The sequence below is a fragment of the Festucalex cinctus genome, chromosome 3 (assembly GCF_051991245.1).
Source record: "Festucalex cinctus isolate MCC-2025b chromosome 3, RoL_Fcin_1.0, whole genome shotgun sequence".
Classification (NCBI taxonomy): domain Eukaryota; kingdom Metazoa; phylum Chordata; class Actinopteri; order Syngnathiformes; family Syngnathidae; genus Festucalex; species Festucalex cinctus.
In genome coordinates, this window is record NC_135413.1 from 31,474,880 (window position 1) to 31,502,599 (window position 27,720).

General features: G+C 39.1%; 3 protein-coding genes across 11 annotated transcripts in view; 1 reads left to right on the top strand and 2 right to left on the bottom strand.

Annotated features, from left to right (window-relative positions):
- Positions 1-2,760, bottom strand: part of chd2 (chromodomain helicase DNA binding protein 2) — a 32,635-nt gene extending 29,875 nt beyond the window's left edge. For 4 of the 5 annotated variants that reach the window (XM_077517615.1, XM_077517618.1, XM_077517617.1 and 1 more), the window contains exons 1-2: positions 2,621-2,759; positions 706-1,028 (exon numbers count right to left, since the gene is read on the bottom strand). The gene's annotated coding sequence lies outside the window, so the exon portion shown is untranslated. Of the gene's footprint in view, positions 1-705; positions 1,029-2,620 lie in introns of all 5 variants that reach the window. The other variant, XM_077517616.1, reaches the window with a different exon arrangement.
- fam174b (family with sequence similarity 174 member B) lies at positions 533-9,356 on the top strand. 5 transcript variants are annotated; one of them, XM_077517622.1, is made up of 6 exons: positions 533-1,330; positions 2,022-2,119; positions 5,353-5,516; positions 5,880-6,085; positions 7,039-7,170; positions 7,463-9,356. In XM_077517622.1, the coding sequence occupies exons 3-6, from the start codon at positions 5,385-5,387 to the stop codon at positions 7,464-7,466; spliced, it is 474 nt and encodes a 157-aa protein (XP_077373748.1). In that variant the 5' UTR covers positions 533-1,330; positions 2,022-2,119; positions 5,353-5,384; the 3' UTR covers positions 7,467-9,356. The 5 variants fall into 5 exon arrangements, with proteins under 5 accessions (XP_077373748.1, XP_077373746.1, XP_077373749.1 ...); XM_077517623.1 differs by having other exon boundaries at positions 535-681; XM_077517620.1 differs by having other exon boundaries at positions 533-2,119.
- st8sia2 (ST8 alpha-N-acetyl-neuraminide alpha-2,8-sialyltransferase 2) lies at positions 8,754-27,444 on the bottom strand. Its single transcript, XM_077517619.1, has 6 exons — positions 26,769-27,444; positions 23,521-23,568; positions 21,912-22,052; positions 20,235-20,492; positions 16,865-17,158; positions 8,754-12,305 (listed from the first exon to the last, which is right to left on the bottom strand). The coding sequence occupies exons 1-6, from the start codon at positions 27,212-27,214 to the stop codon at positions 11,993-11,995; spliced, it is 1,500 nt and encodes a 499-aa protein (XP_077373745.1). The 5' UTR covers positions 27,215-27,444; the 3' UTR covers positions 8,754-11,992.
- Between the last annotated feature and the right edge of the window lie 276 nt (positions 27,445-27,720).

Sequence of the window (27,720 nt, forward strand, 5' to 3'; positions counted from 1 at the left end):
AATTGATCAACATACCATGTGCAATGTATTTAGGGAGTATTCAGTTAAATATTTGTTGTCAATCTGTATTTAGATAGTTTTAGTATTTTTTTTCGAATTAAATTTTTTTTTTAAACAAAATTAAAATTGTGTAAGACCGAAAAACGTTTTTACAATGCACCTTCAACTGTGTATTTGATCATGTGGTTTCAAAACGTGTCGTTCTTTACTATTTAATAAAATTCACAATTCGACAAAAACCCTTAAAAATTATTAGAAAAGGGAAAATCATCAAAAACACACAAACCTATAAAAGGAGTTATCACAAAGCACCTGTACACGTTGTAAAGACTAAACATTTGCTCAATAATTTGCTTTTATTCGACAAAAACCACACAAGGGCGTTTGTCCTTTCAAGGACAAAGCAATTTTTAAATGCGTATGTTGAAAGACATCAAGAAATATCGAGAAAAAGATCCTTCTTCAAAGTTCTTTGATGTAAATACAATGTAGGGCAAGCAAATAAGTCATTTTCCACTCACAACTACTCAATATCTAGCGAATTTCGTCGTCTAAGTCTTTGTCTTTATTTCAGCCAACACGCCATAGCCATTTTTTTTTACAACACTGCGTCGAACAGTTGTCCTTTTCCACCATATTGCCTCGTACACCCAGTCGTCGCGCTTTCCCGCCATTTAACGTGTAATTCTCGGATCGTTTTCTTACCAACATCGTCGAATGCGACTATCCGCCGTCGTCTGCCCCGGTCGGCGTGGTGTTTTCTGCCCATTTTGGTCGTTTTGGTGGCCGTTGGGGCGGCATGGCTCAGGCGCGCGCTCCTCTCGGTGTTGTTCGCTCCGCTCCTCTGCTGCGTGTGTCCTTCCTCTCCGCCTCCCGACCAGCTCATATCCTTCGCCGGCTCTGCCCACTTTTTTTGCCTCGCAACGTCAGCGAAGCTCCACTTCCTCTCTCGCCGTCTCGTTTGCGGCGATAGCAATGGCCGCCAGCTAATGCTGCTAACGTCGTCGTCTTCTTTGTGTTTCTTGACGCTACAGAAACATTTACACACGTCGTCGTCTTTACATATTTTTAATTCTACTGAACCTAACAGTTAGCTTTGATGCTTCTCCATTACCACCTCAATGCTTGAAATGACTTAAAAGATATATTTAACAGAAAATTACAGCTATTATTATATTTTGGCAGGTTGAATTTGAAAATTCACAGTTCCTTGATTTTAGTACTTCTTTTTTTCCAAGCACTTAATTTTGCCAGAAATAAACCCACTTTTGCGCTATTGGTTTGTTTTCAATCAGTTACATGATTGATATGTCAGTCTATTACCGTTAAGGTAAATAATCCATTTTGTCATTTTCACCTTCATGACTGAATATTCATCCAGGTGATACAAAGTATTTCCTAAATGTATGTCACTTTACAAAAACTCATATTTTGGGAACTGGCAAAGGTAGCAAGATAAAACATTAATTTTTGAGATTTTTGTAGGTCATTTGCTTTGCTACTTTAGCGCAATAGCTTTCAGGAAATATAAGTTGGGTAATGGGTTGTCGGATAGTCTTCAACAGTCTGACGATTCATAGGTCAGGATTCGATTCGATACGCATTCATCCCGATACGAATTTATAAGTCAATTGTTGCGATTTTTTTTTTTTTACTCAAATTTAGAAAATACTATTCAGTAAACTTGTACATGTACACTGTAAGATTTGTATGAAAATGTATTTATTTATCTGAAACTTCAGTCTTATAACTGTGAGCTACTGTATTAAACAAACAGGTTGTAATCTGTTTCATGTTTGAACAGCATTGAAATAAAATATTACGGCTTAATGTCCCATTAAATCCTAACCCTAAGTAAGACGTTTTGTTGATTATTTTTCGCTCAAAAATGGATGTTGAAAAATCGATTCGGCTGCCTATTGAATTGATGAGAGAATTGTGAGCTGTAATATCGTGATATATTGCCGAATTGATTTTATTTTATTTTTTTAACACCCCAATGAGATGCCTCATATTCTCAGGGCATTGAATCGACTGCTACGTGCTGAGCAATGCGGTCAAGCTCGACTGAAGTGTCTACCAACGTGCTGCATCTGCAAAACTGCGACACCGAATTAAGGTATTATAGCTTCACGAACAATATACTGTACTGTATTATTTGTTATTGAACCACAAAAACATATCATGATTGTCAAGGAATGAGTGGATTGCTACCTCCTGCACCTGTGCCTGTGTATCTCAGACTCGCCATGCTTTTTGCTATCTAGACACAGGCACAAATGAAATTATAAATGTATGGGTTTGCAGAGGTTGTTGGGTCTCGCTTATAATTTAAACTGGAAACGATATGCTAGCTCATTAGCAGTTTTAATTGTCCATCACATCTGCTACATTATAAACATTTGTAAACCCGCCGAGTTGTTCAGCCGTGAATTTCTTTGGTTTGAACTGGAAGTGACCATTTTGGTAACTGGCAAATGTTGCTTTATGGCAGACTGACTGGGCAGGAAAATAATGTCAAAATCTCAACAGAATCCCACATATTAGTTCTATTATATACATCAACTCATCACAATTTGAGGCTCATTCTGAACGGTAAATTCAACAGTGTAATCCAAACCTTGCTCAGTGGCTGTTCAGTCCATGCAGCATTTGTTTGGTGGCTGCTCTCTGGAGCCTGTGGTATGCACTCCACCCCCATCGGTAGCCAATGAAATGTTCAACGCCAGAGCGCATGCCCGCTGCATGAGGAAGAGTTCTTTAAAAAGATCTTCCGCCTGGCAACAGCACCGGCCTGTTCGGGCTGAACAAATGCAGCCATTGTAAGCTGAGTGAACATGTGGGGGGGGCAGTAAAACAGGTTTGAAGAGGGGAAGTAGGTGCTTACCTATCATACATGTCAGGTATGTACTCAAAAAGTAGACATACAGTGGATATAAGAAGTCAACACACCCCTGTTCAAATGCCAGGGTTTTGTGATATATATTAATTTCAAAACTTTTTCAACCTTTCATTTTGGAAGGAAAACTACTGAGATTATGTGGTTGCAGAAGTGTGCACACCCTTTTATAACTGGAGATCTGGCTGTGTTCAGAATCACATTTGGGATTTTGCACACATGCCACCATTTAAAGTACCTCTGATTAACCTAAAATGAATGTTAAATGTTCTTCTTCTTCTTCTTCTTTTTTATTTTTATTTTTTTTTTTACGTCTCCTCCTGACTACCAGCAATAAAAATTTGTCCTCTGTAGTGGACCTTTTTAAACCTGAATATTTCCCACCCAGTGCATACGATCGAATTAACTCCTTTGGTGCTCTACAGACGACATTCAGAGTTTTCCAATGATGCCAAATGCGTTGGTGTGGGGCTTTGCTACCTTTGTTTGCATCACAAAAGAAAATGGCTTCCCTCAGTGAAGCACTTTTTAGGGAAGAGGAAAAGTAAGTGTATAACACTTTTTATTGAACAAATTTAGGCTTTAAATGTTCTTAGCATGTTTTCTATAAGATTCTTAGGAACACATTAAACTAATGTTTGAATTATTTTAACTGTATTTGAGCCTAGCATTTAAGTTTTGAAAAATGTCCTCTGTAGTGGACAGTGGACACATCATAGCTTAAAAGTAAAAATGTTTTTTCAAAAATTTCTTTTGCAGTATTCCAGTTACTTCACAAAGATTGGGGAATATCAAAATAAACATGATTGGACAATATATTTTTTTTCCTGGTAGTCAGGATATTTTTCTTTCTAGTGAAAGCCTGAAGGTTCTGTGCTAACAATGACTTATGTTTGGAACGGATCATAATTCCCTCCCAGTTTTAACTGAAGAAAAACAGCCTCAAAGATACTTCCACCGACCACCACGGTGCTTCACTGTATGTTTTGTTGACGATGGGCTGTGTTGCGTGTGCCAAACATACATTTTGGAATAGTGTGGCCAAAAAAGTTTAACCTTGGTTACATACAGTATAACGTAATAATATATTAATCACATGTGGGAAGCTGTGACCTGAAAACAGCCACCCACAGTTATAAGAAGGTGTGCAGACTTTTTAACTTTTAATACACTTCTCAGAAATATTTCATTGTTTTGGAAGTTGTACAGGTTATAGATCACAATGGAAAAAGTTTTGAAGTGATTTATCTTTGCCTCAATTAAAAAAAAACACACACACACACACAGGTGTATACTTTGTATTCACTGTGCACTATATTAGTCTGTAGAATTAATGAGCATTATCGTACAAATCCTATAAGCAAAGGCACCATGTATTTTGTACACAAGCAATTACAGATACTGTTGTGTGAAGGCAGACCTTGCAAAACAGCCCAAACAGGATTACATTAATTTAATTGGTTTAATGTTTCCAAAAAAACCAAACTCCCTACCATGTTACAATGCAGGTTTAACGCCTTAGCCAAATGTTTATTTGTAAGACAGTCACTTTAAGGTCAGCTTCTTTCAACCCGCCTCACAGAATAAATTAATATTAAAATATCCTGTAATTTTGGGAAGATGATTGTATGGTTACATAATACAAGGAGATTTTATTAAAACTCATTTATGCAATCTTAAAAAAAACGATTTGAATGTTGAACCTTGACAGTGTAGCTGTGTGCACAGAGGTCACATTGTCCTATCCATAGCTCCTCCTTAAGCAAACTTTGCATCCTATTACAGCAAATGACCTAGAAAGAGAATCTTTAAAAATAAATACAGAAAAACAGCAACCCAGTTAACATGAACATTAAGCTGCAATTTGTCCATTTTGAGAATACATCCTTTAACAAATAATAATACTGTAATAAAATATGTAACCAGAACTACGCTAAAATGGAAAGAAGTGGCAGAACTGATCAAATTGCGTCTGTAGTTTTGTGCTGCCATCTGGTGGTCTCCCCTTTAACTGAAACATAAGGGCAATACAGTACAGTACAAGATGTGCATTGTCTTAATTTTACATGTGCTGGATTATACATGAATAATAATTAAACTGTTTTGTCAAAAGCTTTCCTTGGAACTTTTACGCATTACAACCAAAAGTGCGGATTTAACATAACTTGACAGTGGGAAATATTATTTATATAGAATTTATATGAAAATAAATCAACAATGATTGAAAAGGGGGCTTGTATTTGGGTGAGAAAAAAATACTTTCCGCGAATAACGTATGTTTGGTTATCCTATGCCACCAAGATGACAGAGAGCACATGATTAACCTTTCTGTGACATTTTTTTTTTTGGTGGTGTGCCATGGGATTTGAAAATGTAAAATATGTGCCTTGGTTGAGTTATGCAAATGACAGCATTTCATTTAAAGCGAGACACAATCTTGTCGTTACGTTCAGATGCTGACGTTGACCAGTGACGTCATGCGGAGATGATGGCAATTCCGAGTCCTCGTGAAGGTGTCACCGGACCGCATACGTCACACATCAGGAACAAGGGGGCCGGTCTTTTGAGCGCTTCCGGTCAGGAGGAGGCGGATAATCCCAAAGCAACAAGCACAAAGGTATTGCCTCCAACTCGCCTCCAGGGAACTGCTTTTGTACAACTAAATGCAAGCTAAGACCAATTTAAAATTAAAATTTAAAATTAATTCTAAGTTTCAACCCCAGTCAAGATGTTAATTTGTGTCTCTCGGATTGTTTACCGTGTAAAATAGCAAACAGTTAGTCCAACCTCCCGTCTAGAATGTGACAGCTGTCGTTGCGTGTGTAACGTTTTGTTGAGGAGAACCGTCGTCATCAGCCGGATTCCGTGTCGCCGTGTCGGTTCAATGGCGACGTTTTATTTAGCTCTAACTTTACTCGTGGCGGCGTCGTGGAGCGTCGACGGCGAGCCCCGAAATCTGTCTCCTTCTCCCGCCGCGCAGTCGAACGCGACCTCGGCCGCCTCGGCATCCGTCAGCCTCCGTGGGGATGACAGCCTACGCGGCGGCGGCGACAACGGCACCCACGCGGCCGTCGGATCCCCAACTTCCTCCCTTATGACGCATCTGCCCACGCTCAAAGTCATCGTCATTTTCACCTGCGTGCTGACAGGGGCGCTCATCATCTGCCTGCTCTACAAAGTTGTCAGGTAAGGAGGACCCGTATGTAACTATTAAATAGCATATTTATCATCCGCTCCATTTTCCTCAGAACCGCACCAATGTTACAAATCAAGCACAGCAAGATGATAAACTCGTCCATTGCGTGAGAAGGGAAATGATTATAGTAGATTAAGCATTTTGAAGGGGATGAATTAAGACTAAATCAATAATTTCTATCATCAAAGAAAACTCCCATTTTTTTTTGGATGAGAATGTGATCGCCATCATTTTGTTCGTCTGTTTGTGTGAAGCCTCATTTGGCTCAATTTGGCGCATGTGACAGTGTTTACTCCATGTGATGGTTGGGAATTTTGGAGGAAAGGTCAACGCCCGTCTGTCTAATCATCTTCCTACAAGCAGTGCCTTTACCTGATTTCTTTGCAACTGTACCATGCTTTAATTTGACCAGAAAGGTGGACAGGTCAAAAGCTGGGATGGACTCCTGGAGCCTCCTGTAACACTGTTGAGGAAATATGTTTTCGATTATCGCGTAATATTCTGTCATATGATGATGATACTGATTAATTTTATTTGCAGACTGGTATCATCAGACACCATGAAAACTTTAGCACATAAAAACTATCAATTCTAAGATCAAGACACAGTGAAGCATACAACAGTACTTTTTTTGTAAGTACAAAGAAATGACCTTGTTCCACTGGCTGAGGGCTTGAATTGAAGATTCAAGAGTTTAGCTTTTCCTCTACTTTAACATTCAAAGATTGCAACCTGAATAACAGACTGGTGAACACAAATGCAATTACAAAGGTGAACATGAAAAATGTTCACCTTTGAGCTATCTTATCTCTCTTAGTTTGAGTCTATGAGCAAACTTACACTTTTAACAAATGATCAAATAATAAATTCCCTCACTGACATAAGTTTGCAAGCTGCAAAAATGATTCCATCTTTTAAAATAATTCTTTTATTGAAATGACAGATCTGGGAGGAGAATCAGGAAAACTCGGAAGTATGACATCATCACAACGCCCGCAGAGCGAGTCGAGATGGCCCCCCTCAACGACGAAAACGACGACGAGGACGACTCCACTCTTTTTGACGTCAATTACAGGTTTGCTCTTTCAAAGTTAGCCCGCAAGTTTGACTACTACACTTAAGCCAACATAAAAATTCAAGTTTTTAGGTCCACGCTGACAAACTGTGGTTGTAGTGAAGCATTTGAGATGTGATGTTGACACAAGGTTTCACCCCTTCCGTCCTTTTCTATTGTTCCTTCACACCGGCAGCTTCCTCAAGGGGTGATGCGGCATCCTGTTTACCTGCCGCTCCCATCGAACTCACTTTGCTCACAGATGAACAGTAACAGCCAGAGTGACATACTTTTTATTTCTGCTTTCTTGCAGGTGAATTCACCACGGACCGATATTTGACCGACTTGTTTCGTTTTGGATCAACCCATGTGACGTCTTGTGTTTTCTTTTTCTTTTTTTTTTTGTCTCCAACGGATCTTACTGGTGACTTATTCAAACGTCTCACTACACTTTAACATGGAAGGAACACGTTGCTGTTGAGCTGCATTTTTTTATGCGCACCCACACTGATACAGGCTTAATCATATCTATGATCTAGAGCTACTAGGAGCTTTGTAGGTGCAAAAAAAAAAAAAAAAAAACTATCAATGTGCACATGCAGTTTTGACTTGACTTCCGTACCAAATATGTGGACACTACTAACCAGTCTTTAGCGCACATAAGGCTTACTGTTATTAAAAAGGTAAGCCTTTATATTTTTCATTATATGTGTGAACTAATTTGCTGCTAATCTTGACTGTAGCTTACATATCAGAGAGAATATTATTATTATTATTATTATTATATCTGAGTTTTCAATTTTTCATACCATGTGTTCATTTTTTTGTGGTTATATTACATCAAGTTATGACCAAATCTAGACTGAGTGTCAAAACATTAAAAATGTCATTAAATTATTTTCAAAGTGGTGAGTGTAGCATTCAGTGTATGAATTGAGAGGTAGAAGCTGTGTTGTATTCAGGAAAAATTATTCAAATTTCAATTTATTTTTTTTTGGGAAATGAGATTTTCCTCATCAATGTGTTTTACATACTGTGGAGCACTTCCACAAATAACATCACTTTTCATGTACTCCCTATAGAAGATACTGTAGATTGGAGAACTTTTTACTTTAGAATGCAGGATTAAATATATTGACAGCCTTGTCATTATATCAATTAAAAAAAAAAAAAAAAAAGCAATATGCTTGCGATAATTAGTTTTTTTGTCTTTGTGAATGTAGATTCTCAGTCATCCAGGTCATAGTAATTTGCAAAGGTTGAAAAATCAAGGCAACTTCAGATATTTGTTGTTTTCCTATTTTTGGAAAAAGTTGAAATGCGACTTAGGCAAATATGCTATTAGAAAAAATATATGTTTTCTTAATCGGGATAAAAAGCGAGTGAAAGTGAAAATGAAGTCTTAAAACTATGATAATGCCCTTTGCTTCACTTTAGTGAATGCGTTCTCCAAAATATTTAGAAAAATTATTTAAATGGATAAAAAAAAAACCCAAAAAAAACTAAACAACGTGAAACACAGCTTATTAAAGTACAAAGATTCAAAATAATCAACCACCGTGTCAGCTGTGACAAGAATATTTTAATAAAATGACCTTGTGTTGTCATTCAAGCTATTATTCACATTGATGCATAAAGTCTGTGTTCTATTTCAGATTTATTTATTTATTTTAAACAGCAATAATATCGAACTTCATTCAGTTCAAAATGCAGCATCACTTCAGTAGACACTTATTGTCCGTTTTTCAAAACAGGAGTGCAGGGTTGAATGTGCAGACAAAGTTTATAAATCATATTTTATATTTGTTGTGGATGATGTTTCCACCCACAAACTCTATTCATTCCAGTATTGTGTCGTAGTCGAATGTAGATCTGATTGTATAGTACAGGTACAGTACATGTGAAGTGGTTTTGGCCAACCAACAATGTTACCCTGTCTCTTTAAGAACTGTGTGGAAAAAAAAAAAACCCTGTTCAACCAATGAAACTATTCTGGGATTTTATTTAAACAGAAACATCTGCTACCTATGGATCTAATTGTAAAACAACTCGTTATACGTAATTGTGTGAGCTATTTAAAGAGTGTAGCTAATTTTGTCAACCTTACTAAAACTCATCCCAGCTTAGTTTCCAATCGAGATGTTGAAAATGTCGTCACAGTGGCCTCCTTTGTTTCCATCTGTGAAATAAAACCACCTTTTGAAGTTCTTGTCGCTATAAGATTTTTTTTTTTTTTTTTTTCTATGACAAAAATACATTCACGTTGTCATAAATGAACGCTTATAAATGTCCTTGAGTCAAAGAGACAGAAAATTGAAATACAATCCTTATGGTTGAAGATGACGTTTTGAGAAAAACAAAACATGCAAGAGTTAATATTGTTTTCTGGAATAAAGACACAAAATGTGAATTGGAAAGAAAAAAAAAAAGCAGCATGACTGCAAGTCTCACAAAGGTGCCATTAAATGAACTTCCTGGAATCTCGAATCAGTCTGTTTTCCACGAGTTCAGGAGCATTCGTTGCCTCCAGACTGCTGACGTCTGCCGCACAACTTTCATGTCGATTCTTAAACCAAATTGTCCGCACAGCGAGGTGCATCCTGCCTGTCACAACAATTACTCGGACGTACACGTCACATGGCTCGGCTTGAAAGCACTTCATTACAGTACAGTTGCATGCACATGAGGGGATGGGGAACCTTAACGCCCTGCATGATCATTTGATGGGGCCCCTGGTAGAATAAAGTTCCCTATCACTGACAGAAGTTTGCAAATAAATACAATTCTATGAGCAAAAAAAAGTGCAGTACTTAAAGAACAGAAACTTCAATGCGAACCCTAAAATAATATAAAACTGTACATCAGGATTCTGTCTAACAGGAAATTAAAATATTGTACTATATGTATGTTTAGATTTTTTTATTTTATTTTTTTTATTTTAATTTTTTTAATTTTAAGTTGTTGCGATTCAGTCAACTCAAACGTCTGGCACTTTAGCAGGAACCCCTCTCTAATTTCTAAACATGTATTATAGTTATGAAAACATATTAGGACCAGACTAAAAAAATTACAAAAGAGTTTCGAGAATAAAGTCAAACTGATAACATAATCTAATTGCCTGTAATATTACAGCTTTATGGTTGTAAAATTACACCTTTATTCTCATAATTGCTTTACTCGCTTTAATCGCATTACTTAGAGCTTTGTTTTTGGAAATTTCCGATTTTCTTCATATTATTGACTTTATTATAGTTATGTAATTTAGCTTTTTTTCTCCTCTTATTCCCCACAATCAACCAGATTATATATGTCTACTCTACTTTTAAAAAAGAAATTACTGCTTTCCTCGTATTACAACTTTGAAAAATTCTGCTCTAGGGCATCATAAATAGTATGACAGTTTGTAATATTTCAACTTTATTCTCATAAATTCACATCCTTTTTTTCTTACTAAATTTTAAGGTGTTTTTTTTTCACCTTTCATAGTACCATTATTTTGTTTTCAGTGTGGCCTTAACACGTCTTGGTTTGTATCCATCATGACATGGTTAAATATTGTACATTGGTTATAGATAGGCACAACAGCAGTAATTCACGCCCCCACCCAAATTCCCCACATAAACTCACATACAGAACACTTAAGTGACTTAGTCATCATCTCAAGTTAATTAAGAAAACTTGCGCGTCCATTTAAAGCACATTAAGGGACTCAGTTCTAAGAATATAGACCTTGTACAGTCATAAAAAAAAAAAAAATTACATTCTAACTATTCCAGTGAAGAGGAAGAGCTGGTGGTGTTCTTGACAATCTTTTCACTGAGTTGACTATTTGCAATGTGTGTGCAAACAGGGCTGTGTGGACAGCTGCTACACTTTCGAGTCGACTTTTTTTTTTTTTTTCTCAGGGAGGCTCAATAAAATACGACATTCTGCCCTTTCTTCATTTGGCTGCCCGGGTAAGGCAACATTTGACGTTTAGGTCAAGCATAACGTTGTGAAAGTAGCCATCTGTTTTGAAAAGATCACCATTACGGATATTTAAAAAAAAAAAAAAAAGTACATCACAGTGAATAGGATTACTGTATTTGTTTCCCTCATTTATTTTCATCTATGTAAGCACATCATCAAATGCTCAAACTGTGCATTATATTACTGTGGCTTATATTTTAGTTTTTAAGAGTTAAACATCATTTTTGATGAAAACAGGACTACTATGCTATTGAATTTTACTCATGATGGTGATACTTGGAGAGCTACGTTTTTATTGTGGGAATGCTGAAAGCATCCCAAAAATGTTATTCAGATTTTTATTCTCACTTTTTTGCCCATAAATAACTCCCATATAATACTTATGGTTTACATTCCGGGGTATATATCGTCAATGTTACTTAGAGTACTCGCACACGTCGTTAACTATCAACTTTTCCCCATTAATTTTTAATGGGACTTACATTGAACTTTTTCTAAGTTATACTTTCTATGCCCACTTCCATACATCATTACCAGCTCTGTGATACTGCTCAGTTCTTTTTATTCATTTATATTTCAACTTCAATTAAAACTTCGTAATTTTCACATAATTTATCTTTCAATTTACTTCATAAGCATTCAGCTTTTGGTATTCAGCTTTCAACATTCCCACGCAATTTCTCCAGAAATTACACTTGGTCTAGTTTATTTTATTTTTTTAAGTTTCAGAACCATTGCCTCTTGGGGTATGTGTGTTTTTGTTGTTGTTGTTGTTGCTTTGTAAATGTAACGTCAAAAAGCTTGAGCTGCAAATCGGGTCACACAGCACTTTTACGTTGTACAAAAACAATCTTGAAGGCGATAATCCACTCAGCTAATCGCTTTGGACCTCCTTCGGCGCTTCCGTCTCCGCTTCGCAGCTGCCGGTGTGCAGCCGCAGCGCCCCCTGCCGGTGCAAAACGTTCAGCGTCCTAAACTCCAGAGGCATGGTGTGCGGGCTGGAGCTGGAGGTGTACTCGTATTTGAGCGCGTCGTAGTAGTGGTACTTGACCGCTTTGCCCGCCGCGTCGTGAGGGAAGGGCCAGAAGCCGTAGAGATGGATCTCTTCGCAGAAGCGGGTCGCCATGGTGTACATGAGGAGCCCCGTGGTCGGACGCTTGATGTGGACCTTGTTGGTCAGCCAGTACCTAGAAACAAAAACAGCAATTTATTCACGGAGTAAGTACCCCGAGCTTAGTTTGAAATTGTAGTAGTGAAATTAGTGAAACCCAGCAACAATTGACGCCCCCACTAAAGGGGGTTGTAATTGTGTATAAACTATTATACACAGGTGCTTTAATTAGACTATTTACATATAATTATGTATATGTAGGTAGGTTTGAGTAAAATCAGCATTTTTGTTGTAATCTTCAACAACAAAATGGTCCTCTTTTGTCCCAACCACTGTGGACTGGCACAATAGTGGACCGTGATCCTTAGTTTTGCAATTTCACTTAATCGGTCAGAAAATTATTTATTTACTACACACAAGTGTCTTTGTTGTCTTTGTTAGCGAAATGTGCTAGTGAAAGGCAAAACAATGAAATGCTATTCCACTAGATGGCAGAAGATACACAATTTACCCGTGGATCCACTTTTTGTGCCATTTTTGCTTGAAATCAGAAGGACGCAAGGGCCACATAATGTTATGAAGAGAAATTGTGTTTAGTCCTAAAAATTGTACAAATAATGTATTTGTGCTTTTGCATATTTAGAAAAATGCTACAGTATATAAACCAATTTATTTGCAATATGGCAGGAGGGTTATTATAGTTTTGGAATTTTTCATTTGAGTTAGTTTTTATTAGTTTTCAGGGTGGTTTTGTTAGTTTTTATTAGTTTAGTTCTTTAAATAATGCTTAGTTTTAGTAGGTTAGTTTCAGTATTAGTATTAGTTTTAGTTTTTTTTTTTTTTAAACGTGTATTACTTGTGTGCAATATTTAAAAAACACCATGGGAGCGACGTAACAATATTGTTTTTGGAATTTTATTTTTTATTTTTTTAATTATTTTTAGTTAACTAAAATAACCTGTTTTTTTTATACCGTCCCTTCTTAATTTGACCATCTCCAAATATTTTTGTTTTATTTATTTTATTTGAACTGAGTCAAATGCCATTTTTAGCATATTTATTTATTAAACCAGTGAATCTTCTTTGCGAGTAAACTATCCACACTGAGAAAGAAAGACACACAGTAAGCAGTTACCATGCCAAATGTTATCCTTCTCGGAGCAACTTTTCACGGCCAATTGGCTGCTTTATTGTCCTTGCCGGTTCACATCATTACTGAACCTGCGGGCAGCCAATTCGCCGCGCGCCCGTGTCGTTGTTGATGCGGAGGCGGCGTGTCATTCATGGCGGCTCGTGTGCCGTGAAGGGCGAATGAATGCGCAGGTTGAAAATCCAATAGCACAACAGGTAATTTGGACGCTTTCTAACAAGCGGGGAGGAAGGTGTAATTATCTCCTCCAAGAAAGCTCTTAAATGCTTTTTACCCCATCATCATGTGTCATGCAAAAAAAAACGGCAAAGGTGGTTTGAGATGAACTTGATGCGTAGTTGTGAGCACATGGTTCGATATAATGAATATATAAATACAGCGAGTCCTCGAGTTAATTCAGGCTCATTCGACCTAAGGCGTTTCAACTTTACAATGGTTACGCCCGGTCCGCCATTTTGGCTCCTCGTCCGCCATTTTGGCTGCAGTTTTTCCCCCTCGTCCGCTATTTAGCCGTGTTTTTTTTTTTTTTTGGGTGAGCACATTGATTTTGTGACCTTTTTTTTTTTTTATTTTTGTATCGCCAACCTCCCCACAATATCGTGATAATTATCGTATGGTGACCTTCATATTGTGATAATATCGTATTGTGATGTTTGGATATCGTTACATCTCTAATCGCCCAGCTCTACTTGGAGGTCTTAGACTTAGACTTAGACTCAGACTTGAAATTTTTGACCCCTTTGGGATGGCTCCCTCTGGGAAATTTTACATTTCCGGCAGCAATTAGAACAGATAATAAAATAAAAAATAATTCAATCAATCAATAAATAAGGTTATTACACCAGAGATTGAATTAATAATAATAAAATAAAATTTCAATCAATCAGTAAATAAGGTTATTACACCATGATTCAATTAAATAAATTAATGTTAATTATCTGTCATGAGTGAAAAATCTTGGCATGTTTGTTGCATTGCATTCTATGCACTTTTGTGCACTATGCACATAATAGCTGATGCCTGCTGAAAAATGACAAGGTTGGGGAGCACTTATTAAAAAAAAAAAAAAAAAAAAAAAAAAAAACCCACACAAAGGCCTTGGCTTCCGTCGACGAGAACATTTTCAGGGGATTGAAAGTGCTGAGCGCACAGACGGTTAATGGCAAAAGCCGTGCGCTTGTTAGCTGGCCTATGTAAAATGGCATCGTTTGCTCTTTGGCCAGAGGTGTTTCTTTTTTAATGAGGGAGAGAAGGAAGGATCCGCAGCAGTGTGCTCATAATGACAAACATGAGAGAGAAAAGAGAGAGGAAAAAAAAAAGGCCAGCGGGTTTCCATAACAGCCTGAAGGCGATGATGGATTGAAATCGCTAAAAGAAATCTGTGGCCAGCTTCAAACTAAATCAACAGGAAAATAATAATAGAGACGGAACACAACAAAAAGAGCAGACGGAGAAAAGTGTGTTCATTATTTACGGTGTTTAGAAAGTCTCAATGTCAGGCAGAATCATTTCAAACACGCAGGAAATCGATAAATTCACATTTTGCTCAGATGGGAGTTCGTGAAATGCTGACTGCGGATCAGTCAGCAAAGGTCACAGCCGTTGGACTCTGAAGACCCAATTAAACGAATCACTTTGGTATTTTACAAAGCACGAAATGTGAAGATTGCTGTCAAACGAGACGACAACAATTCCTGGCAAAGATAATATTGCAGCAGTTTGCATCAATACTGTCAAGCGCTGCATATTAATCTGTGCGTCCATCTGTCCATCCGTCAGTCTCGCCCTGTGTGGATTTTTCTTGGAACCTACTTGTCGTTATTTGCTACAAATCCCATCTATTTACTACTTTCATGTTCATGCCAAAGCAATAAAAGTAGTACTTTGGCACAGTCTGATGGAATCTTCATTTAATTTGTTGATAGTGTTTTTACGTCTGCCTTTCAAATGGCGGCTCTTGATTAAAAGTGAACGTAAAAGAAAAACAACAAAAGTTGTTCCCTATCGATTCAACCACTTAACAAATAGTCGTCTACTTTCCCGTTTGCCTCTTTTCATAATAATGACTTAATACGCGTTTAGCTGATACTATTGATGAGCCTCACATTAATTTGATGTGTTGACTCATTAAAAGTACTTTTAAAGTGAAAATAAAAATGTCTTCTAAATTTGACATGCCACAGTCAGAACAGTGTTTTTGAACAACACTGCCAAATTGAAACGATTAAAGTATGTGAAATGTCACGTCACGTCCCATGAAAATAATCCTGCTCCACGCCTGAGATTTTTTTTAACTCCGCCCCCTCACTCTCCCGCCTTTTTCTCCGTGACGGGTATGCACTCGTGGCCAACAACGGGCCGCTTTAAATCAGCCACGTCAGTGGATGCATTTTGGGGGGTTTAGCTAGCTAGCTAGCTAACTGCATGTTGCAATTGTGCCGGATAACCACTGATGTGAACGAAGGCGTTCAAGTTCTTATATTTTTACGGGTGCATCACTGGGCCCCGTTTTAGCCATGCCAATTTATTTATTTATTTTTTTCAGGAATATTGAAAGGCAGTTTAGCTTTGTTCTCAGTCTTTGCATATTTTCAGCATTCATCATCAAACGTTTATAGCATACTGTAGTTTTAAAACAAACCTCTAAATTTGCTTTCACATGATTTAACCACTGAATGCAGTTTATGATGTAAGATGAGCTCATAATTGTATATATGCTAGATGCATGGTGTTGATGTTTTATGATCCTAGAATATTATTAAAACTCACTGGCAGCCATTTTCACTGAAGCAACCTCCTTCGCGCCCGGCTGTCTTACTGGATTTTGACTGATTTTGCAAGGCCCACAGAATATTGTGTTCTATTGCTATAAATACATGGAACCGACCAAAAGAAAGATTAAAGTCTCTTCTTTCATCAGGAAAAAAAAAAGTATATTTCTATCTGTTTCTGTTTTGCAGCAATTAGCATTAGGATATAGCTAAGATTCATAATTATTCCCAAATATTTTTAAAACAGTGTGGGAAATGAGACTTTTGCAACATGGCTGTAGTTGATCTCTTATACTCTGCTGCCACTTGCTGGCCGTCTTTGTAATAACAACCATTGCTTCAACCGTTCTCTTTCGCTCAGAGGCTGCATCAAAGCCTTTCTGTATGCTCTAGCATAAAAAACATAAAAACAACAACATATAAATACATTTAAAATGGAACGTATTTATACGTTTTTGGGAGCAAACAAGTTAAGAAATACTACCAAGCAATTCATTTTAATACAGCGCTACCTATTTTGACGGTTGTCAGGGCTTGGTCCCTACCCCACAGGTTTACTGAAATACATTTAAAAAAATCTAATCATACGTCGCTTGAGCCCAAAATAAGAATCAGAGTCACATTGTCGTCGTGATCAAAATTCAAAGCAAGTGCTCGGGCAGCAGATTGGAGTTTGCCACCCGCTTTCGAGTAGCGCCGCCTTACTTAACTTACCCTCTGACGGCATGCAGCAGGCGCAGCGAGGGGAAGGCGGTGCGCACGTGGGCGGCGTGCCGCAGGATGAGCCGCAGGGCCCACTCCACGCGCTCCTCGCCCCCCTTGGCCATGAAGGCCGGGATCCACAGCACGCTGCCGCTCAGGCTCTGAAGCCGCCGCACGAAGCGCCGCCGCCACTCGTCGTCCGCCAGGTCCCGGAAGGCTCGCTGCACCACCGACGGGTTCATGGTCACCAAGTTGGTGCGGCGGCCCACGTCGGCGGCGTACTCCTCCACCGGCGCCAGGTTGCACCTTCGGATAAGGAGACGCGGCGAGTCGATATTGAGTATTTGGACGCATGTGCACCTGAATCTTAAACGCGCGTTATCAGCTCCTACTCGATGTTCATTCAACCCTGTGATTGCCGAGCATCTCGCTCTGTGTGCAGTCCGCCTTTCGCTCAAAATTGTCAAGTCGCAGGCTGATGAAGGAAATCGGCTCCCTTTCCGGACCTTGTGGACTTGTGAGTTATTCACACGTTATTTTTCAGGCTTGCGAGCGCAAATTTAAGATGCGAAAGCCGCATCAGCGCTAGTGAACTCGACTCACTTCAATAGAGCTGTCAAATTAATCGAATAAGTGACAAGTAATCGATGATCAAATGAATGGACTATTTTAACAATCGAGTAATCATTTGGAGCAATTTTTTTTACATTTAAAATTGTCCAAATCCTCTGATTATCAACAGTAATTGATCACTGATTTTTGTAGTCCTTCATCAAAGAAGACTGATTAACTTCTGTGTTAAATCAAAAGAAAACATTTGCAAACATCTGATTTTGTTTTTACTTTGGAAAACAATGACCAACCCAGTAACAGAATCACATTGTTTTTGTCCTCCCGATATGCATCAATTATGCACGGATTGTTGCTCTTCGCAGGCCGGCCCTGGTCGACATCCGCTACCACCACAGGCTCCCAAGTTTTTGCTCATAAGGCAAAGCAAAAAAATTGGCTGAATGACGGCTTGTGTTTCAAGGCACAAATGTAGGCTACTAAACACTTTCAGTGAATATAATAATTCCTTACAAGGAATGTCGTTTTATTTCACGTTGTGGGGGAAAAAAAAAGAAAATTGAAGATATTTCTAATGTGTGGAGAATTGACAAGAACCCATTGCGTGACGACACAACTGTCCCTTTGCACTCTCAAGCACGCTCCGGTCCCCCGTTGCGATAATGTTTGTCCAAGCAACCTGAACACAGCCAGCCGACATTGATCCCGCTCGCCTGACACGCACGGCGAGCCGAGTCAATTCTTGCACTTATTAAAGAAAAGAAAATCCGCATCCCTTTTTGTTTCCCACCGTTGCAGCCGTTCCCGTCATTATCATGCCCGACGTGTTGGTGAGTCATGACCTTTGATCATCAGCATGCAAGAGGAGACAAGGAAAAAAAGACAAGCATACATTGTAGGGGGGAAAAAAATAATAAAGGAAAAAAGGTAATAAAAAGGTTGTGGCACTTTTCCCGCCATGCGGCAATCAATCAGTTGCCGACATCCGGCTGTGTTGACGACCAGATGTTTGGTCGTATGGCGTCGCTTTGAGTCGGGATGGTCACAGAATACCAACTGGGGACGCTTTTTCGTTTGAGTCTGCCATCACATTAGCACCGCAGACAGATTTATAACCCGCCATTGACAGGAAAAAAAATAATAATGATGAATAGCGCAATCTGCCATTCCTGTGATTAAAGCCAAACACTAATCCGAGGCGGCTGATGATTTCGCATACGAGCGCAAACTTCAAGTAAATGAGAACAGGACTCCTGAGAGTGCTCGCCTTCATCTGGGGAAGAAAAAAAAAAAATGTCAATCTTGCGTCTAATTGTGCTTTTAATTGCGCTCCGTCTGATTGCGCTGAGTTTCAAACTTGAATTCATGATGAAAAAAAAAGCAAAAAAAAAAAAAGCTTGAGCAGCCTCTTTAAAACTTCCATTTTCAACACAGGGCGCAATCACTCCAAAAGCTGAATTAAAAGTGAGACGGGACTCTCTTGCCAATGCCAATTAAATTTGTGAGGAGATAAAACCCAAAGGCAATTTGCGATTCCATTTCAATTACGGCCCACTTTTAACGCGCATGTTGCCTCACAAGTGGAAACTTCCGCGCTTGACGTGAATGCAGTTTCAACCTCCGATGCCAAAACAAAGTTCTTCCATTTGAAGTCCAAAGTTTAGTGGAAAGAAATATAACTTTTGGAAATAAATATCCAATCACATTGATCCTTTGACGAATAAAGTGTTCCCTTTTGTTTTACTTTCTCGCAGAAGCGTTTAGTTTTTGTGTGAACGCTGACTACCGTTTGGAACTGTTCATAATTCCCCTGACCAAAATTGAATTGTTTATAACAGCTCGAAGGCTGGCAGTCTTTCTTCAACTAGAACTGGGGCCTTGTTCAAGGTGGAGGGAATTATGAACAGTGCCAAACAGCAGTCGGCGTGAGCACAAAAACCTTTTGCTAAATAAATAAATAGTGCGGAAAAGCCTACTTGTACCTCTGAAATGTATTTTGGGTTAATGAAAGGCACTTTCAATGTGACTGGTTCATTTTGAACACAGAGGGTGTGCACACTTGTGCAACTACATGATCTCTGGGTTGTTTTGTTGTACAGGTTATACTGTAAGTCAAATTAATGGTGGAAAAAGTTTTCAAATGATTTATTGTGGCCTCACTTTTATATCACAAAATCCTGGTAGTTGAATAGAGACGGTGTGTAGACTTTTTATTTCCACCTTATTTATATTAGTGATTCGCAAATGCAACTTCAAGCAGCAGTTAAATAGCCTCGCCTGAGCTTTTAGGCCATAAAAAAAAGAAGAAAGAAAAAGCAAATACATATTTATACTGTAATTGGCTTGCTTCCAACTGTTTATGTTGTACTTGTCTGCAGTCTAAAAATGAAACATTTAAGATTTTGTTTAATTTGAAATGTCCTCAAATCTCATTTTTTTGCATTTAATTCCCTCACTATACTGATGTTTCTAAGTTTTATGTGCCCGCACTAGTCTTAAAAACAGCTTTCTGATTAATATTGCGTTTGTGGAATAACAACAAAGCAGCAAAATCCACCTGTTTGAATCCTTCTCCGGGGGCGGCCATTTGTCACTTGCTGTCAAATGAATATGAACATCAACAGTTTAACTCATATTCCACAAATGCAATATTAATCAGAATGCTGCGTTTTGACGAGTGGGGGAACCGACAACGTTTTATCGAAAAGAACATTTTGGACTTGACTCTTCAGATTCACATTCCGAATTTAGCACTGACGGCTGAATTGAAATGTCACTTGAAGGTGGCGGTTGAAATGTGAAGAAGAAATACCTGATGACAAAGTCGTGCGAGTCGATCTGGGAACCGCAGCTGCTGTTGAGCAGGATCCCCGAGTTGCCGACGATGGCGCACAGCCGGTAGTGTCGGTTCTTCATGGGTGAGACGCTTGGCAAAAGACGGTGGAGGTTCTCCGAGATGTTGGTCGTGCTATGGCGGTCAAAAACGTAGTGGACCACATCGCCGGGTTTCAGTGAGCCCTTCAGGATGGAAATGTCCCGCTCCGGGTCCAGGAATCTTAGTACATTCTTCCTGGGGGGAAATTCAGTGGTACCACAAGATATGAGCCGCTGCTCGGTGCATTTCTTTTTCTTTTATGTAACACTTTAGTGAGGATTTGAGTTCCGTTCGTGGAAGGATAAACTGTATGCCTGTGCATATTATATTATCTACTATATAGCTACTGTAGCTATATAGCTAGTGAACGAACTACTGTAGCTATCTAGCTAGCGAGCTAGCTACTGTAGCTATCTAGCTAGCTAGAGAACTAGATACTGTAGCTATCTAGAAAGCTAGCTACTGTACTAGCTAGCTAGCCAGCTACTGTAGCTATCTAGCTCGCTAGCTAGCTATTGTAGCTATCTAGCTAGCCAGGTTTTTCTTTCTTTCTTTCTTTCTTTCTTTCTTTCTTTCTATCCATCTTTTCCCACTGTATGTATGAGTATCAGTTATATGTGGATTTTTTTCTAGTCACGAATCATCTTCGCATATTAAATTGTCTGTCTACATGTTGTGGGTGCTGTGTTATCCATAAATATCCGTTGTTTATAAGGTTTATCACTTGTTTATAAAACATTTTACCATCATACATACATAAAATAAAGGGAAATACACGGGTATTTTATCAAGCCACATAACTTAAAGGTTAAATAGCTTCATGCTAACACAATAGATAAGCTATCAAAATGCTCTCTGATGTCGTCGTCACTTGCATGTCTATAAGAGCAGCAGAATGTCAGTACTCATTCAAGCATGAAGTCATTGTGCACAAATTGTTTAATTATTTACATTCTATTGAATTTTTACTACTAGGGCCCAGCTGTTTAATCCGATTTAATCAACTAATATAATCGCTATTATCAACAAAAAGTGCATTACTGTATCGGGACATCCATCCATCCATCCATCCATTTTCTTGACCGCTTATTCCTCACAAGGGTCGCGGGGGTTGCTGGCGCCTATCTCAGCTGGCTCTGGGCAGTAGGCGGGGGACACCCTGGACAGGTTGCCAACCAATCGCAGGGCACACAGAGACGAACAACCATCCACACTCACACGCTCACCTAGGGACAATTCAGAGCGCCCAATTAAGCTGCCATGCATGTCTTTGGAATGTGGGAGGAGACCGGAGTACCCGGAGAAGACCCACGCGGGCACGGGGAGAACATGCAAACTCCCCCCAGGAAGGTCCGAGCCTGGACTCGAACCGGAGACCTCAGAACTGGGAAGCGGACGTGCTAACCACTCGACTACCGTGCCGCCCCTGTATCGGGACATTCTCTTATTAAAATAAAACAATATGTTGGTGCTCTTTTGGTGCTTGAACGGATGAATGGCATTTCCATTCATTTGAATGAGGAAAGATGATTTGAGTTGCGAGCATAGTCACAGAACAAATGCAACTTGCAAGCCAAGGTGCGGCTGTATGGCGCAAAGAGAAGAAAGTGTTACCTGATGATCTTGGAGAGGGTCTTGTTGAAGGTCCAGCCGGATGATGGGAGCTTGATGCTGTTGTTGTAGCTCGACTGAAGATGATTTATTTTTTCAGCCGATCTTGGCAACAACGTACTTTCCACGTGCGTTGCTGTCTTTCTGCATACAAACACAAGATCACATTTGTTCTTTTCTTTTTTTTTTTTTTTTTACTTCAGCACAGCATAACAGTATTGGCTTGTAAATGGTATCACCACCAGAGACTAATTGGAAATGAGAATGTGGGTAGGTCCCGCTATCATTACTGTAGGATTTGGTATTTTTTATTCTCACTCTTAGTGTCAGTTAAATTACCTACGTACACGTTAGGAAAAGAAGTAACGACGGGTAAGAATGAGCTTTAAACCTTATAAGTGGCGGTTGGCCAGGGGGATACCCGTGGGATTATTATTATTTTTTTCTAGCTAGCTAACTAGCTATGCTAGCTATCTAGCTACTGTAGCTATCTAACTAGCGAGCTAGCTACTGTAACTATCTAGCTAGCGAGCGAGCTACTGCAGCTATCTAGCTAGCGAGCTAACTACTGTAGTAGCTATCTAGCTAGCGAGCTAGTTACAGCAGCTATCTAGTAGGGGTGTTAAAAAAAATCGATTCGGCGATATATCGCGATACTACATCGCGCGATTCTCGAATCGATTCAATAATCGGCAGAATCGATTTTTTTTTATTTTATTTTTTTTTATTTATTTATTTTTTTAGGATTCACACCTTGAGCATGGAAGAATGTTATATGAACGGCACATTAAGCCTTAATATTTTTATTTTAATGCTGTTCAAACATGAAACAGATTACAACCTCTATAAGACTGAAATTTCAGATAAATAAATAATACATTTTCATATAAATCTTACACTCTACAAGCTTACTGATTAGTATTTTCTAAATATGAATGGAAAAAAATCGCAACAATCGACTTATAAATTCGTATCGGGATTAATCGGTATCGAATCGTGACCATTCGTATCGGGATTAATCGGTATCGAATCGAATCGTGACCTGTGAATCGTGATACGAATCGAATCGTCAGGTACTAGGCAATTCACACCCCTACTATCTAGTTAGCGAGCCAATTACTGTAGCTATCTCGCTAGCAAGCTAGCTACTGTAGCTCTCTAGCTAGTGGGCTAGCTACTGTATATCTAGCTAGCGGGCTAGCTACTGTAGCTATCTAGCCATCCAGGTTCTTTCTTTCTTTCTTTCTTTCTTTCTTTCTTTCTTTCTTTCTTTCTTTCTTTCTCCACTGCATTTATAATGGGTATCAGTTACATGTGAATTTTCTCTAGTCACGTTTCATCGACGCCCGTGGAGTTTTGTAATACGAGTAAGTGGTAAGTCAATTCCAGGATATTCTGGTCAAAGCAGACGTCCAGTATGTCACATGGACGGTGAATACGAGGTCTTGGCAGGCACAGCAGCTGTCTCCTCGAAAATAACAGTAAGCACTCTGAGACGCGCTGGCTGCCAATTGACAATTAGACTGAAGTGGCAACCGGCTTCCCGTCAGCTCGCTGCATTTGAAATCGCATCATAATTGGGTGCGTTTGCGCGGATGATTGTGTTACAGACCTGCGTGGTTTCGGGAAGAGCCGCTTCATCTTTGACTGGCCCGTATTTCTAAGAAGAAAAACAAAACACGTGTTATAGCTTCTGTCAAAAAAAAAAAAAAAAAAGGAACGATATGGTGTTACTAAGCCACACTTGTGGGTCTTCCATGTAAGAACGAATGAAGGTGAAAAGCACGCATTAAATTAAGCAGGTATTTTTAGAGCAATCCACCATGGGCCCATTTGCTGCTGTAATGAGGAGACAAGTAACCATCATGGAGGCAGATGATGTCGACGGCACTCGCGATGGGGTATGAATGCACATATGTGCCACTTCATGAACAAACTAATAAAAGCCAATTCAAGAAGTGCAAATATTAAGATAATACAGCAAATGCCCACTGTTCTGACACGTTGCTCTTTTGATCCTTTTTTTAGAGGCTGAATTATGCATGAGCTTTCGGTGTTCATTTAAATAAATACATACATAAATAAATATATGTTGATATTGCTGCACATCCCGTTGCTACAGAAGGAGGAAGGTCAAGTTTTGAGAATTGTTGTTTACTCAAAGCTATTACATAAAACTTAAGCCTGTATCCCACTGAGTACGGTATTTCGTTCAAGGTCCCGAACCGTTGCAAAGACATTCGCAGACAGTTTGAAATGCTCACAAAGAGTTTTTCCTTGTCTTCTAAACATTCTAAAATTTCTTAGCGCTAAGAAAAACTCTTTGCGACCATCCAAATGCTTGGCAAATGTGTTGGGTCCTTGTGACCCTTTTGCGACCTTGAAAAAAAAAATCAACATTCTCTAGCACTCGCAAATGTTCTCCACTCAGTGTGATATTGGCTTGAGTGAGGTTTTTTTGTTTTGTTTTTTTATATCATGTGCTCAACAAATACTCCATATAAAAAAAAAAACAACAACACTAAAACTAATTTTAAAAAACAACTAAAAAACGAAGCAAGCAAAAATAATGACTAAACCTGGATGGCTAGCTAGCTATAGTAGCTAGCCCGCTAGCTAGCTAGCTACAGTAGCTAACCCGCTAGCTAGAATTAAACTAATGAAATAAAAATTAACTTTAATGAAAAGACCAAAACTATTTACCCTACACAGGAATAAAATGTTATGTATGATTGAAAAAAAAAAAAATCCACAATACAGTGAGACCACAAAAACAAAACAAAAACGAGTGTATTTTCTGTTCCTTACAATCTTAAAGGAGATCTCATATAGCGGACGTCACGCGGAGGTAAAACGATACCCTCCCCCTTTTTTTTTTCACGACCTCCATTGTTGTAATTGTATTAGGCCGCATTGAGGCGGCGGTCAAAGTGCTTCTTCTTCATCTTCTTGTTCTCCCGTGACAAATCACAAGCCGATACGAGCGCATTATGCGCTCCAAAGCTGAAAGGGAAATGTGAGCACCCTAATGACAGCTCCTGCTAAATTAAGAATTGTTGCATGTGCAAAATGGAAGAAGTGGGGCGCTTCTCTTCGTGCGTGTGGTGATTTCCGCTGCGCTGCTTAAAAATTCAGTTCAGGGGAGAAAAGAATGAAAAGAGCAGCCTTTCCTTTCCTTTTCTTTTCTTTTCCTTCTGTTGCCCTCTTTCCCTTTCTGTGGGTGCGTTGAAAGCTTGCGAGTGTAGCCCGATCCCACACGCAAGCTGCTGCAAGACAAATAGGCGAAGGGACCCTTGGGGACCCGGCGAGGCTGCTCCCATATCAGCTGCGGCAGATGTACAAACAAACCGCAAATATGCAACTTTGCATTACATATTGGCTACATTAAGCCCAACAGATGTGCTTTTTGGTTTTTGGTTTTTTGAGGCCCATGCTGATTCCCATATTTGGTGGGATGAAATTCTGCTAACTGATTCATCTAATTAATAATAATAATAATACATAATTATAAAATAACGTTCAAATCACTTTGAAACAAACCATCCTTGAATCGTGCCGCGCCCCATGTCACGATATACGTATCGAATCGTCGTTTAATGGAGAGGCGCACGCCCCTATTTCCTTGCAGTGGAAGCACAAAATCAGCCGGTGGCGCTAATGTGCCAGTAAGTCGGTTTGCCAACTGCCAATGAAGCCCAAAGCAAAAGAAGGACAGGGAAGTACTTTGTTGGCCCATTCCACTGACCTGCATAAATGACTGGATAGCCAAATAGCCCATACGCTCCAGTGTAATAAGCCGTTGATGTCACAGGGCGGCCATCTTGTCATCCCACCTCGTGAGCAGACTACAATGTACGTACAGGTGAGACATATTTCTTTTTCTTTCTTTCTTCTTTTATCGCTCAGTTCCTTAGACCCCAATATTCGATTTGGCAGAGGCATCTTTTGTTGAATTATAGTTATAATTCTTTTATATATATACACACACACACAAGATTCCTCCTTTACTAAACATTATTAAGCATAATGCATTTAAAGTCCTCGTTTTTGTTTAATAAATTTAAAACGCCATAAATCATGCTATTTCTACTAAGTACTGCCTCAAATGTTCTCCAACTTCGATACGGTAGATAATAGGGGTGTTAAAAAAAATCGATTCGGCAATATATCGCGATACTACAGCAAGCAATTCTCGAATCGATTCAATAGGCAGCCGAATCGATTTTTTAACATCCTTTTTTGATGGAAAAATATCCAACAAAACGTCGACCTTTCACACCTCAAGCATGGAAGAATGTTATATTAATGGAACATTAAGCCTGAATATTTTATTTCAATGCTGTTCAAACATGAAAAAGGTTACAACCTGTTTGTTAAATACAGTTGGGTCACTGACTGAAGTTTCAGATCAATAAATAATTTCATTTTCATACAAATCTTACAATGTGCATGTACAAGTTTACTGAATGGTAATTTCTAAATTGGACTAAAAAGTCACAACAATCGACTTGTAAATTCATATCGGGATTAATCGGTATCGAATCGAATCGTGACCTATGAATCGTGATACGGATCGAATCGCCAGGTACGAGGCAATTCACACCCCTAGTAAATAATGTATAAGATCGTATGCCGCGAAACGTTTCTTGGGAGGAGCAATATGGCGACCTCAAAAGTTTTATTGTGCGTCGTTTGGAACGAATTAATTGCCTTTCCATTCATTCCAATGGCGAAAGATGATTTGAGACGCAAACGTGGACGAATTGATGGATGAGTGCTGATAGCTGGCGGTGAAAGTCTGAATGTTGAACACAATGGAACACGCACGCGCACACGAGAAAAAATAGTGAGCGTACTCACGAAGCTTCTTGTTCTTGTTCCACTTGTGCGATATCATCAAAAATGAGCAGCAGCACGAGCAATGTGACGAAGAGGAAGAGGAGCGTGCGTGATGTGGTGGGCATGGTCATGGTCCGGGCTTGGAGGCGGAGGCGGGGGACCGCCGCGAGTCCGGCAGCAGGCATCCCCCCTCTGGCGTTCACCTTCTCCTCCGCATGGCGATGTTTGTCCTCTCGTACGCGCCGCCGTGTGAGTGGGTGTGAGTGCGCGCGCGGCTCTTTGTTGTGATCGGAGGACCCCTCCCACACATGCTGCAGTCCAATCTCGACGAGCCAGCCCCGCCCCCTTCTACTTCTCCGCCTTCTGTGTGTGTGTTGTGATAGCGCGAATTCACCGGTCCAACTTTCAAAGCGGGCACCTCCAGAGGCCGCGTGAGGTGGGGGCGACAAAGATGGTGTGGACCGCATGCTGTCTTAAAGCTGCAGGAGCTCATTTAAAAAAAAAAAAAAAAAACGTGGCAGTTTGAATTCAACTTTAGCCTTTAGCAAGAATCCTTCTAATTGAGTCAGAAACAGGAAATTAAAATTACTAATTGCATGGCTGTTTAAAAACAAAAAAAACAAAAAACGTTAAGGCGTTTAGTAAACCATGTTTAGTAAAGCGTTTTTTTTTTAAAAACATGATGAGCAAGGCCTTTTTTTTTCTTTTTTTTTATAAAAGGAACCATGTTTAGTAAGGCATTTTTTTTAACGACCTTTTTTTTTTTTTATAACGACCATGTTTAATAAGGCGGTTTTTTTTTTAAACATGTTGAGCAAGGTTTTTTTTTTTTTTTTTTTTTTTTTTAATGACCATGTTTAGTAAGGCGTTTTTTTTTAAATGACCATGTTTAGTAAGGTTTTAGGAAGGTGTTTTTTTTGTTTTTTTTAAAGGGACCATGTTTAGTAAGGCATTTTTTTTTTTTTAACAACCA

What these genes read in the sequence shown, in the direction of transcription:
- fam174b (XM_077517620.1), top strand. Translation starts at nt 5,385, where the DNA reads ATGATGGCAATTCCGAGTCCTCGTGAAGGTGTCACCGGACCGCATACG. An exon ending in CCAAAGCAACAAGCACAAAG is followed by an intron (nt 5,517 to 5,879) that starts GTATTGCCTCCA and finishes CCCGCCGCGCAG; the next exon opens with TCGAACGCGACCTCGGCCGC. An exon ending in CTGCTCTACAAAGTTGTCAG is followed by an intron (nt 6,086 to 7,038) that starts GTAAGGAGGACC and finishes TTGAAATGACAG; the next exon opens with ATCTGGGAGGAGAATCAGGA.
- st8sia2 (XM_077517619.1), bottom strand. Translation starts at nt 27,214, where the DNA reads ATGCGGTCCACACCATCTTTGTCGCCCCCACCTCACGCGGCCTCTGGA. An exon ending in ACCCTCTCCAAGATCATCAG is followed by an intron (nt 20,493 to 21,911) that starts GTAACACTTTCT and finishes ATTTCCCCCCAG; the next exon opens with GAAGAATGTACTAAGATTCC. An exon ending in CTGCTGCATGCCGTCAGAGG is followed by an intron (nt 12,306 to 16,864) that starts GTAAGTTAAGTA and finishes TTTTGTTTCTAG; the next exon opens with GTACTGGCTGACCAACAAGG.